A 13,992-nucleotide genomic window follows, 5' to 3' on the forward strand; every position below is an offset into this window, starting at 1 on the left:
TGGAAAGCAAGGCGGGGGGGGGGGGGGGTGATTCTAGTTGCTTTGTTAGGGGATGGGTAAAAAAGCTCAATGAGGTGGCATCGGTGGCTCAGGACACTTAAGGAGAGCATCCTTAGGTTTCTGGGACCCTCTTCTAGAACCCTAATCATCGTGCCCAACAGGCGGTTGACCGATCTGCCCACCGGAGCCTCCGGGCTTCGACATGCTGGAGGAGCCCCTGCTACGGCCACCGCCCTCGGGCCTCGCCAGTCTCCTGTTCTTGGCCTTGTGCAGTCGGTGAGTCGTTCCTGTCTTCCAGCTGGGATGGGGAAGTGTGTGTGTGTGTGTGTGTGTGTGTGTTGGGGATATTGGAGAGAATGTGAGAATGTGAGGCTTGGGCCACAGACCCCCCCAAGATGCCTTCTCGGTTCCTAGGGCTTTAAGCAATGAAATTTTGGGCCTGAAGCTGCCCGGTGAGCCACCACTGACAGCCAACACAGTGTGCTTGACACTGTCAGGCCTGAGTAAGCGTCAGCTAGGCCTGTGCCTGCGCAGCCCCGACGTGACAGCGTCCGCGCTTCAGGGTCTGCACATTGCTGTCCACGAGTGTCAGCACCAGCTGCGCGACCAGCGCTGGAACTGCTCAGCGCTCGAGGGCGGTGGCCGCCTGCCGCACCACAGCGCCATCCTCAAACGCGGTGAGCCTGGCTGGGCGGGTCAATGCTGCCGCCCAGGCTTAGGGGGTGGGTTGGGTTGGGGGGGGGAACAGGTAGAGGCGAGAAGGGACCAGTTCACCGCTCTGAGAGGGGCCTCTCCGGGAATTTCCCTCCTGGAGCCACGCAGAGCCGGCTCTGGCCACCCGTCTGTGTCTCTTCACTTCCACCTGCGGGCTGCTGGCAATGCAGCCCAGTGCCTGCTCCCCTTTCCTTAGCCAGCCCCCTCCCTTTCCTGCTTCCCCCCAACGCTGTCTGGGGTTGCACCTGTGAACGAGAGATGCCCCAACTTTGGAAGCTTCAAACGTCCTCCCACCCACCCCCCCCTCCCTCATTTTTCCTCTCCTCTCTCCACCGGGACAAGCCCAGGCTGGTGTCCCCAGAGTCTCAGCGGGGGTGGGGTGACGCCCCCAACCGTTTAAGGGTTAAACCTGCTCCCCTAATTGCTGGGGTTCCCAGGAGCCAAAGCTGGGAACAAAGACCCTGATGGCTTTGAAGCTGGGGAGCAGCCCCTTCCTCTGTGCTGTGGGGGCCCGAGATGTCACTCACCTGAGCAGGTGAGGCATGGCTGGAGGGGTGGTGAACAGGCCACTGCTGGCCTGGTCTGGAGGGATGGTCTGGGAGGCTCCATTGCCTCTCCCCCAAGTCCTGCTGGAAGTTCATGCCCCGGAGGAGTAAAGATCCATGGGGGCAAAACCTAGGGGTGGGAGTCATGCTTTGGGGACTAGGGGGTTAATAGGCAGCTGCCTACTGCTGGGGAATTCCCAAGACGTGTGCAAACAGCTTCGCTCTTGGAAGATTGGGGGTGTGTGTGTAGGGGGGGGGGGAATTGTGAGGCTGGCCTGGGAGTCCTGGATCCTGGGGTAAGAGAGGCCTAGGATCTAAGGAGGTGATGCCTTTTCTCTTCTCCGGGCACCAAAAAGCCCTTGCTTAAAATGAAGCAATGGACTGACCACTCTTTTGCCAGGGGGGTAGGGAAAGGCTTCAATACCCAAATGATCAGCAAGTCTATCTAAACTTGGGAAAGCATTGTCATCCTTAGCCTCTGTGATACCCCCCAAACAACAACAACAACAACAAAGAGGTCAAGGTTTTAAGAGGGCCTTTGGGAAAATCACACCATTCCCCACCCCCTTTTCTCCTCCTCCTAGTATTTTATAGGGTAATGGCAGGTTAGGATAAACATAAAGGGCAGTCTTGAAGGGCAAATATAAACCCGGGAACCTGGGACTGGGAAAGGCAGCCCCACAGCCTCCAGTGTGTTGGGGGTGTTCCAGTAGTAGAGGGTAGACTGGTTAAAAGACTAATTTAAATAACCCTGAAAAAAAATAAAAGAAGAACCTCTAAGAGTTCGGCTTGGCACACCTTACCCATCACCCAAGCTCCCTGCAGGGCTGGGGAATTTCTAAGTCTTTCAGATGTAGAACTCCTTGAAACATCTTCAAAGCCCTCAGGGACTTCCTCACAGTCCTCTCCCAATCTAGAGGGTCTCTGCCTCTGGGCTGACTCTTTCATCTGCACCTGAGTTTACAGTGTCTGAGAAGGGGCCTTAGAGATCATATTGGACCCATGGGTCTCCCTTTATACATAAGGAGACTGATACCCTGTCCATTCTTTCCTGCCCCATGACTTTCTTCTCTCAATTCACTCAGCTGTTAAAATTCAGTTAGAAAATTTCTGGCAAGGAGGTGGACTACATCTCGCTTCCCATCCGCCTATCCACTTTATTTGCACCATCATACCCTTCTTTCTCATCCCCAGGTTTCCGGGAAAGTGCTTTCTCCTTCTCCATGCTGGCAGCTGGGGTCATGCACGCAGTCGCCACAGCCTGCAGCCTGGGGAAGCTGGTGAGCTGTGGCTGTGGCTGGAAGGGCAGTGGTGAGCAGGATCGGCTGAGGGCCAAGCTACTGCAGCTACAAGCACTATCTAGGGGCAAGAGTTTCCCCCACTCCCTGCCTAGCCCTGTGCCTGGTTCAGGCCCCAACCCTGGCCCTCAAGACACATGGGAATGGGGTGGCTGTAACCATGACATGGACTTTGGAGAGAAGTTCTCTCGGGATTTCTTGGATTCCAGGGAAGCTCCTCGAGACATCCAGGCACGAATGAGGATCCACAACAACAGGGTGGGACGCCAGGTATGTGTGTGTGTGTGTGTGTGTGTGTGTGTGTGTGTGTGTGTGTGTTGTTGTTATTGTTGTCCTGGGTCTCTCCAGGTTTTCTTTTGTTTGTTTCTTTTTTCCTCCTGCTCCTCCTCCTCCTCTTCTTCCTCTTCCTATTTCTTGTTAGTCAAGGAGTTTGAACTCAGGGCCTGGGCACTGTCCCTGAGCTCTTTTGCTCACAGTGCTCCATTTGGTTTTCTGATAGTTAACTGGAGATAAAAGTCTCAAGGACTTTTCTGCCCAGGCTGGTTTTGAACTGTGATTCTCAGATGTCAGCCTCCTGAGTATCTAGGACTACAGGTGTGAGCCACCAGTGAGTGCCCTGCCATCCCCTGGTATTTCTTTCCCATTTTGTTTTTCTATCCTTTGTCTCCCCTCTTCCTCTTTCTCTTCCTCCCCCTCCTCTTTCTTCTTCTTCTTTTTTTTTGGTTGGTTGTGGGGTTTGAACTCTGGGTCTGGGTGCTGCCCCTCAGCTCTTCAGCTCAAGGCAAGCACTCTACCACTTGAGCCACAGCGCCACTTCAGGTTTTCTGGTGATTTATTGGAGAAAAGAGTCTCACAGATTTTTCCTGCCTGGACTGGCTTTGAACCATGATACTCAGATCTCAGCCTCTTGAGTAGCTAGGATTACAGGCATGAGCCACTGACACTTGGCTCTTCCTCCTTTTTGGTGCTGGTACTGGGGTGTGAACTTGGGGCCTGAGTACTGTCTCTGAGCTTTTTCAAAGCTAGTGCTCTACCACTTGAGCTACAAGCCAGTTATGGGGCTCTAACTCAGGGCCAGGGTGCTTTTCCTGAGCTTTTTTTTCCCCCACCCTCAAAGCTAGCACACTACTGCTCTGAGCCAAAGCTCTACTCTACTTCTCCAGATTTTTTTTTGCCTGTTTGGGGCTTGAACTCAGGGCCCAGGTGCTGTCCCTGAGCTGCTTTGTACTCAAGGCTAGCACTCTCCCACTTGAGCCACAGCCTCCACTTCCAGCATTTTCTAAATAGTTTAGTGGAGATGAGTCTCACAGGATTTCCTGCCAGGGCTGGCTTTGAACTGTGATCCTCAGACCTCAGCTCCTGAGTAGCAAGAGTTACAGGCATGAACCACTGGACTTGCCTTCCCCAGCTTATTGATAGTTAATTGGAGATACAAGTCTCACAGACTTTCCTGCCCAGGCTGGCTTTGAGTTGCAATCCTCAGATCTCAGTCTCCTGAGTAGCTAGGATTACAGGCTTCAGCCACTTGTACCCAGTACCCAGCAGCTCCCTCTTCCCTTTCCTTTTTCTTTTCCATTTTCTTTTATTTTCTTCTTTTGGTGATGAAGTTTTGCTGTGTAGCCCTAAGAAGTTTGGCCTCCTACCTCAGCCTCTCCAGTGTTAGGATTACAGGTGTGTATCACCATGCCTGTTTCTCTCTTTCTTTGAACACTGACTAGAGTGAGTCTGAGATTCCCCGCAGAGTAACTGGATGAGGTGTGATAGATCATCGCTTGCCATTAGCAAGTTACCCAGCCTAGGTTTTAACATCTATGGAAAGAGCCTGATGATAACCCACAATTACAGTGATGTTAAAGCTGAGCTAGCAGACAGTGAGCCCCATATACGACTAGTCCTTGGCTCATTACATGACAGCTGTTATTATAGCTGTATGTCCTACAGGCTTTTGGGAGTGCCCTAGGTCACATTTCCCATTTTATCAGTACTTATTCTGGAAATAGCATTGAATTGAGAGTCAGGGCAACTGAAGTCCAGTCTTGGTTCTGTTACTAAATAGGGATTAAATGGGCAAATTACACTGCGTTGGCAATCCTCCAGTCATAAAGAGTTGCCTTTGGCTGGGAGTGTGGCTTAGTGGTAGAGTGTTAGCCTAGCATTCATGAAGCCCTGGGTTCAATTCCTCAGTACCACATAAATAGAAAAAGCCAGAAGTGGTGCTGTTGCTCAAGTGGTAGAATACTAGTCTTGAGCAAAAGAAGCTCAGGGACAGTGCCCAGGCCCTAAGTTCAAGCCCCAGGACTGGCCAAAAAAAAAAAAAAAAAAAAAAGAAGAAGAAGAGGAGGAAGAGGTGCTGGGAAGGTGGCTCAGTGGTAGAGCGCTTGCCTTGCATGCATGAGGCTCTGGGTTTGATTCCTCAGCACCACATAAGCAAAAATAAAAAAGCCGGAAGTGGTGCTGTGGCTCAAGTGGTAGAGCGCTAGCCTTGAGCTGAAGAGCTAAGGGGCAGCGCCCAGAGTTCAGGCCCCACGACTGAACCCCCCCCCAAAAAAAAGAAGAGTTACCCTTTCTCTTCTAATATTCCCTTTGCTCTCTCCTTCATTCTCTACCCTTTCCTCTCCTGCATCTATGTAATCTACTTATTGCCGATGCTGCCTCCTCCTCCTCCTGCGCCTCCTCCTCTTCCTCCTTTTCCTCCTCCTCCTTCTTGTGGTGATCCTGAGCCTTAAACTGAGAGCCTGGCCACTGTCCCTGAGCTTTATTGCTTAATACTAGTGCTCTACCCACTTGAATCACAGCTACCCTTACAGCTTTCTGGTGGTTAGTAGGAGATAAGAATCTTACAGGCTTTCCTGCCCTGGCTGGCTTCAAATCATGATCTTCAGATCTCAGCCTCATGAGGCGTGAGGATTACAAGTGGCACTTGGTTTGTTGCCCTCTTCTCACCTCTTTCCTTTCTGATGCTTCTAGGTGGTAACTGAAAACCTGAAGCGAAAATGCAAGTGTCATGGCACATCAGGCAGCTGCCAGTTCAAGACATGCTGGAGAGCAGCCCCAGAGTTCCGGGCCGTGGGAGCAGCTTTGAAAGAGCGGCTGGGCAGAGCCATCTTCATCGATACTCACAACCGGAATTCTGGAGCCTTCCAACCTCGTCTGCGCCCCCGGCGCCTCTCAGGAGAGTTGGTCTACTTTGAGAAGTCTCCTGACTTCTGTGAGCGAGACCCCACCGTGGGCTCCCCTGGCACAAGAGGCCGGGCCTGCAATAAGACCAGTCGCCTGTTGGATGGCTGTGGCAGCCTGTGCTGTGGGCGAGGGCACAATGTGCTTCGGCAGACACGTGTGGAACGCTGCCACTGTCGCTTCCACTGGTGCTGTTATGTGCTGTGTGATGAATGCAAAGTCACAGAATGGGTCAACGTGTGTAAGTGAGGGTCACCCTCTTCTTGGGGCTAGAGAAGGGGGCTGTATGAGAAGGGCATCTTTTCAGCCCTTTGCTTTTGGTCGAGGGCCAATCTCGATTCCTGGAATCTCAAAAGTATCTATCCAGAAACAGCTTGGATGTGTATGGGGGAACAGGTGAAGTCTGTGCTATGTAGCCATCTCCCAACAATTGGAAGGTCTTCCAGTGATGGAAGCCATCTGCTCTTTACACATCTAAATGGTTAGAGATGAAATGCACTGTATTGCTTTCCCCCCTTCTCAGCCTCCAGGGTCTCTTAAACTCTGATTCCTACTCTTTCTGGCTGGGGAGGCCCTATACTTTGTCCACTCTCCTTTCCTCAAAGGATAAATCCAGACCCTCTGGGACACTATTGTCCTATATCTAAAAAGAGACCGCTCCCTCCTACTTGTGGTTTCCAAACTCATCTACCACAATTTGGATGCCCTCATATGGACTGGGAATCAGGAATGGTAGAGATGTTTTTCTTGGGGAAAGGATGAGGGAAGAATGGTGTTTCTCCCCTGAATCTTCAGAGAGTCTTTGATCCAGGACCTTAGGGAAGATGTCTTTTTCCATTCATGTTAAAAGAAAAAAAAAAAGGTCTCTCTAAAGAAAGGGTTTTACCTGGGACTCTTGGAGTCTCTTTCTCTCTTTTTTCCTTCTTCAGTAAGAGGGGTGGGAATGGATAATTTATTGTACTGAGACTTGTTTGAAACAAAAATAAATTAAGCTACTGACTAGTGGACTGATGACATATCTAGACACACTTGGATTGTCAGCTTATGGTTTCTTTTTTTGTCATTTGTGTGGTTTGAACTCAGAGCCTGGGGGGCTGTCCCTGAGTTCTTTCACTGGAAGCTAGTGTTCTACCACTTTGAGCGACAGTGCCACTTCTGGTTTTTTGAGTGGTTAATTGGAGATAAGAGTCTCATAGGGACATTGCTACACAGGCTGGCTTTGAACCACAATTCTTAGATCTCAGCCTCCTGAATAGCTAGGAATATAGGCATGAGCCACGTGCACCCAGCTGAATTCTATACCATTGTACTCACTAACTTCATTTATGTATATCCTGCTGAGTTCCACACAGGATTTGGAATGATTCTCATGACTTAACTGACAAAATTTAGTTTGCAAAACCAGGAGGGAATTCTAGGGATGGAGGGCTAGAGATCTTAATGTAGACCTCCTTCTCAACTCAGCACAACTCCAATGATCACTTTGATCCCTGCCTTCAATGAGGCTTGAACTTTTTTTTTCTTTTTTCTGTAAAAGGTAAATGTAGTAGGCTATGTGCATTATGGTCTTTGTCTCATATACTCAACTCTGCCATAACAACTCACCTCTGCTGCTATAGACCAAAAGCAGCCACAGAAGAGCGTGAGTGTAGAGAGAAATAAAAGCAGCCGTAGACCATAAATGAATGAATGGGAGTGGCTGTTTTCAATAAAACTTAATTCACAAAAATTGACTGCAGTACCAGATTTAGTCCTCTGGCTACAGTGTGATTGGCCCTTATCCTATATATTAGGAAGTCTTCTCTGCTTTGATGGTACTGGGATTTGAACTCAGGGTCTCTTGCTTGTTCACTTGGTGGCACTCTACTGCTTAAGTCATGCCTCCAGCCCTGAATTTTGCTGGTTATTTTTTGGAGTGGAGTCTCTGGAACTTTTCTGCCCCCACTGGCTTTGAATTCTAATCCTCTGGATCTTAACTTCCTGAGTAATTACTTCCTGAGGATTACAGGAATGAGCCACCAGTGCCTAGCTGATGTATGTATCTTAGCTCTGAACTATGACCCGAAAGATACTTTTCTGCCTCAAAACCAGAGAACTACAGAAATAGCTGTAAGACTGATGGGAAACATACAAAAAGAATTTTTATGCTCAAAATTGAAGATTTGCCTTTATTTATTTTTTTGGTTGGTCCTGGGGCTTGAACTCAGGGCCTGGTTGCTATCCCTGAGCTTTTTTGCTCAAAGCAAGTGCTCTACTACTTTGATCCACAGCTGCAGTTCCACTTCTGGATTTCTGGTGGCTAATTAGAGATTAGTCTCCAGACTTTGGACTTTCCTGCCCAATCCCACTTTGAGCAGTGATCCTTGGGTCTCACCCTTCTGAGTAGCTAAGATTACAGGTGTGAGCCACCAGTGCCAGCTGCTGTTTTGTTGTGTTTTTTTTTTTTTTTTAATTTTGTTTTAGTGGTACTGGGGTCTGAATTCCAATCATGCTCCCTAGGCAGATATTGCTGAGTCATGCCTCTAGCTACTTGTCTTAATTTGTTTCATCTTTTTGCTGTCTAATGGGAAAAAAGAGTCTCTTGGATGTGTCTGCTCCAGCTGGCTCCAAATTGTGATTCTCAGATCTCAACTGCCTGAGTAGCTAGGACTATAGGCAAGAGCTCTCTGCACTCAGTTTTTTTGGGGGGTGTGTCTGTGTGTGGCCTTGAACTAGTGATCTTCTTGCCTCAGCCTCCTGAGTGCTGAGGCTGCAAGGACCATACCCAGCTAAATATGGGAGTCCCTCCCCTCCCCAGAAACCACCAGAACTACCATGCTCTACCACTGAATTATTTGCAAATGTATTTTGTCTTTCCTTATTCAGGGTTTCTTCATATTTAATAGTAAAATAATTCCTTTATCTAAGTGGTAGAGTGAACAGAATTTCTTTTGTTTCAGTCTCTCTATTCCTAGTCCTATCTTAGAGAAAAAAACAACCAAAACTTATCTTTTCAGTATACAATGTGAAAAACGAACACAACACACACAGAGAACTTTACAAATGGCTATATGGGTAGGGGCCTTCTAGATTGTGATTTTTTTTTTTTGGGTCTGGTCATGGGGCCTGAACTCTGGGTCTGGGTGCTCTCCCTCAGCTCTTCAGCTCAAGGCTAGTGCTCTACCAGTTGAGTCACAGCGCCACTTCTGGCTTTTTTCTTTTTTGCTTACATGGTGCTGAGGAATCGAACCCAGGGCCTCAAGCATGCAAGGCAAGTGCTCTACCACTGAGCCACCTTCCCAGCCCCTAGATTGTGATTTTTGATGAGTTACTGCCTTTGTTGGGGAACACAGAAATAATTCCACTTCTCTAAGGCAATAGATATGTCTACTCTATACAATTACCCTTGCTTAAGTCAGGCAAATTACCAAAGTACCAAAGTACCAGAGTACCAGAGTAGCAAGTAAAATTTGAGGAGTGTTCAGTTAGGGAGTAAGTTTTTTTTTTTTTTTGCTGATACAGGGGCTTACCCTCAGGGCCTGGCCTCTGTCCCTGAGCTTCTTTTTTTTTTTTTTTGCTCAAAGCTAGTGCTCTACCACATGAGTTACAGTGCCACTTCTGGCTCTTTTTGGTAATTTATTAATGATAAGAGTCTCTCAGATTTTGCTGACTGGGCTGGCTTGAACCATGATCCTCAGATCTCAGCCTCCTGAGTAGTAGGATTACAGGTGTGAATCATCAGCACATGGCTATAGCAACTTTTTGTGTGTGTGTGCCAGTACTAGGGCTTGAACTCAAAGCCTGAACACTGTTCCTTAGCTTTTTCGCTTAAGGCTGGCTTTCTATCACTTGAACCCACCTCCACTTCCAGCTTTTTGCTTGTTAACTGGAGATAAAAGTCTCATGGACTTTTCTGCCCAGGCTGGTTTTGAACCATCATCCTCATATTTCAGCCTCCTGAGTAGCTAGATTACAGGCTTGGGCCACCAGAGCTAAGCAACATTTTTTTTTTTTTTTGGTGAGTTATGGGGCTTGAACTTTGGGCCTGGGCGCTATCCCTGAGCTCTTCAACTCAAGGCAAACATCCTAGCACTTGAGCCACAGTGCCACTTCCCGTTTTCTGGTGGTTAATTGGAGATAAGTCTCACAGACTTTCCTGCCTGGGTTGGCTTTGAACGGCAATCCATAGATCTCAGCCTCCTGAGTAGCTAGGATTACAGGCATGAGCCACCTAAGCAACATTTTATGTCCTAAATTTTCACTTGAGCACCAAAACTTCTGGATTTGGAAATTTGGTGGTGCCAGAAAATAGCCAATCCTTGCTTCAGGTGGTTGCTGAATTAGTCTGTATGGGAGGAAGGGAAAGAGTGAAGGGATACAGTAAAAATGGGTTTAGGCTATAAGGAACATATCTAAAGAACATACTGAGGAGCCGGGCGCTGGTGGTTCACGCCTGTAATCCTAGCTACGCAGGAGGCTGAGATCTGAGGATTGTGGTTCAAAGCCAGCCCGGGCAGGAGAGACTGTGAGACTCCTATCTCCAATAAACCACCAGAAAACCGGAAGTGGCGCTGTAGCTCGAGTGGTAGAGTGCTCGCCTTGAGCTGAAGAGCTGAGGGACAGCGCCCAGGCCCAGAGTTCAAGCCCCACGACCGAAAAAAAAAACAAAAACAAAACAAAAAAAAAGAACATACTGAGGGGGAATAGCTCACCTTCAGAAAGAGGAAGGAGAATCTCTAATGGAGTTGTAGCAAGAATACTTAAACTTTCTCCTGTTTCCTTCCTCTGTAGTGCCTTTGGCTCTCTCTCTTTTGTAGCTTTCCCACTTCTTTCATCAGACACACTCTGTGGCAAACTTAAGACCCAAACCACAACCTTGACAAATTCCAAATGGATTTTGTCAGCAAGGCCAACATCTCCCTGCCTCCCACTCTCGGCACACGCACTGGGCTCAGCCCCAGGCCTGGGGTCAGCGATGGGGTGGGAGTATGCAACCCACAGAGCTGGTGGCTACAATTCCAAGTTTTTACTAGGTTCCAGAGGCAGCTAGAGGGAGGGAAAAAAGCCTGATAAACTCTTAAGTCAGGCCTCAGGCCCCTGTCAGCTATGGATAACCTCTTCTTATCCCTTTACCAAGTGACTGAGAAACTGGAGAGTGGCAGTGACTAGTTAATTGACACCTAGGCAGCATTCCTTCAATCTCTGCTTTTGTTTATACCATGATGCTACACAAACACTTTTTTTGTGCCTAGACTTAGCCTTGAACTCAGGGCCTGAGTACTGGCCCTTTAGCTTTTTTCACTGAAGACTGACATTCTACCACTTGAGCCATACCTCCATTTCTACTTTTTGGTGATTAATTGGAGGTAAGAGTCTTATGGATTTTACTCTCTGGGCTGTCTTTGAACTGTGACTCTCAGATCTCAGCTTCCTGAATAGCTAGGATTGAAGCTGTGAGATCCTCAGCTTAGGAAAAATTTATTCTAGGATTGCAGTTGTGAGATCCTCAGTTTAGGAAAAATTTATTCTCGAGTTTTCAGAGGGACTAAGGACAGGAGACCTGAGAGTTTCTCTTGTCCAGTTCATCAATCTTGGAGTCAAATACCATGGTACTTGCTGCTCACCATATTAGTCACTATCCTGATCCTTTTGTCACACCTGAGACAAAACTTTGAGAGGATCTGAAGCCTTGGGCAGGAGCATCCACTAACAGGTTATATCTCCTGGTCAGAGTACTAGGCATATTGGTGTGGCTGGGGCACTAGGGAAAGGGGTGGAGGTTGTAAGACATAATTTTGGTGGACATTACCAGGTATAACCTACTGAGGTTGTCATTAAACTTTTTTAGGAAAAGGAATGGATTGGCTAGTCACATGAATGTTACAAGAGTGCACTGCAGAAGTATACAATCGTGGGGCTGGGAAGGTGGCTCATTGATACAGTGCTTGCCTTGCATGCATGAGGCCCTGGGTTCGATTCCTCAGTACCACATAAGCAGAAAAAGACAGAAGTGGCACTGTGGCTCAAGTGGTAGAGCACTAGCCTTAGACTGAAGAGCTGAGGAACAGTGCCCAGGCCCAGAGTTCAGGCCCCATGACTGAAGGGGGGAAAAGTGTACAATTGTATTGGAGAAGTATTTTGAATTGAAAATCCTAGATCATAGTAGTGAGTCAGGACATATATAATTTGTGTGTGTGTGTGATATAATTTGTGTATGCGCGTGCATGTATGCGCAAACATGCCCATACTTGGGTAAACTCAGGGCTTTGTGATCTCTCTTAGCTTTTGTGTTCAAGGCTGACAGTTTACCACACCTCTACTTACTGCTTTTGCTAGTTAACTGGAGATAGTCTCATGGATTTGTTTGCTTAGGATGGTTCAAACTGTGAATCTCAGATCTCAGCCTCCTGAGTAGCTAGGATTATAGGCATAAGCCACCAGTATCCAGCTACAGATAAAAGTTCTTTTTGTCCATTTCATTTTCCCATTTTTTTTTTTTTTTTTTGTCGGTCATGGGGCCTAAACTCTGAGCCTGGGTGCTGTCAAACTCAGCTCTTCAGCTCAAAGTGAGCACTCTACCACTTGAGCCACAGCACCACTTCTGGCTTTTTTTGCTTATGAGGAATTGAACTCAGGGCCTCATACATGCAAGGTAAGCACTCTACCACTGAGCCACCTTCCTAGTCCCCCATCTTTTTTCCCCCTCAGTCCTGGGGCTTGAACTCAAGCTTGGGCACTGTCCCTGTGCTTCTTTTGCTCAAGGCTAGTGTTCTAACACTTGACCCACAGTGCTATTTTCAGCTTTTTCTGCTTATGTGGTACTAAGGAATCAAACCCAGGGTTTCATGCATGCTAGATGAGCACTCTACCACCTTTCCATCTATTTGTGTGTGTGTGTGTGTGTGTGCCCATCCTGGGGTTTTTAACTCGGCCTGGGTGGTACTGTTCCTGAGATTCTTTCTCTCAAGTTTAGCACTCTACCCTGAGCCACAGTGCCATTTCCAGCTTTTCTGAGTAGCTTTTCTGAGTCTCACAGACTTTCTTGTCCAGGCTGGGTTTGAACCACAATCCTCAGATCTTGATCTCCTGAGTAGCTAGGATTACAGGTGTGAGCCACTGACACCTGGCTTCATCCTCCCATCTTAAATTAGGGTCCTCTTAGTGACATATACTAGGGTCTTGTTATTTTTTCAGATAACTTAAAAATGAAGACAGACTTAATCAAGGATTGATGAGGCAAGGAAGACAACAAATCGAGAAGACTGACAATTTTGGCTCCAGCTTTAGGGAACAGCCATGTGTTCCCTTACACTGCAGAAAAATGAGAGGGCATTTAAAGAACCTTCTGTTCCTAGCACTACTAGTGCCCTTCTAGCATAACTTCTAACATAGCTGTGACTGTTCCAAAAGCAGTTTTGCATGTCTTCACCAGGCACAAAAATGAGTGTGAATGAAGTGGGGATGGGTAAGAAGAAACATGGGTGCAAAGTCACTTTTCCTCAGGATACTAATTTAGACTTCACCAGACAACAGCTCTGCATATTAGGCTTCAGTCCTTTGTCTTTCAAGTACCAACTTCGTAACTGGCCAAGAGTCCAGTGGCTTCTTTTAGTCTCTTAAATTCATTGCTCTTCCTCCTATCAGAAAAGATTTTTTTACTCTGTGTGTGTGTGTGTGTGTGTGTGTGCATACTTACACATGCTAGTCCTGGGACTTTAACTCAGGGCCTGAGCGCTCTCTCTGAACTTCTTTTTGCTCCAAGGGATGGCACTCTATCACTTGAGCCACAGCTCCACTCCCTACTTTTTTGTTGGTTAAATGGAGATGAGTCTCACAGACTGCTTGGACTGGCTTTGAACAGGGATATTCATATCCTAGCCTCCTGAGTAACTAGCATTACAGGCTTGAGCCACAGTTCCAGCATTTACTTCACTTTTTTGACAAGCTATATGTAGCAATGTAATTCCAGACTGGCTTCTACCTTCAGATTGCAGGTGTGAACCACCAAGCCTGTCCCAAGGAAAGGATTTTGATTCAGAATTGGAAGTAATTTTGTCCTAGACATAGGGAGCCACAAGAACAGTGTTGCTGGGGGTAGGAGCATGAATGTGTATGCAGTTAGTAGATGAAAAAAAATAAAAAGGAAGTCTTGCAGGGTAAAAGCAGGGCAACTTAACTGCTGCTGGCTTTTCCTAAGACCCTTTGGTCAACCTCAATCTTCAGTGCAACCAGCACAGGACCACAATCCTTAAATTCTAGATAGGGGCTGGGAGCAGTGG

The 13,992-nt window shown here is 47.5% G+C and overlaps 1 protein-coding gene across 1 annotated transcript; it reads left to right on the forward strand.

Annotated features, from left to right (window-relative positions):
- Positions 1-202: 202 nt before the first annotated feature.
- Positions 203-6,134, forward strand: Wnt10b (Wnt family member 10B). Its single transcript, XM_042677724.1, has 4 exons — positions 203-276; positions 415-677; positions 2,454-2,827; positions 5,525-6,134. The coding sequence occupies exons 1-4, from the start codon at positions 203-205 to the stop codon at positions 5,981-5,983; spliced, it is 1,170 nt and encodes a 389-aa protein (XP_042533658.1). The 3' UTR covers positions 5,984-6,134.
- The last annotated feature ends 7,858 nt before the right edge of the window (positions 6,135-13,992 follow it).

Source organism: Dipodomys spectabilis, unplaced genomic scaffold, assembly GCF_019054845.1.
Source record: "Dipodomys spectabilis isolate Male_0828 unplaced genomic scaffold, ASM1905484v1 ptg000039l, whole genome shotgun sequence".
NCBI lineage: Eukaryota > Metazoa > Chordata > Mammalia > Rodentia > Heteromyidae > Dipodomys > Dipodomys spectabilis.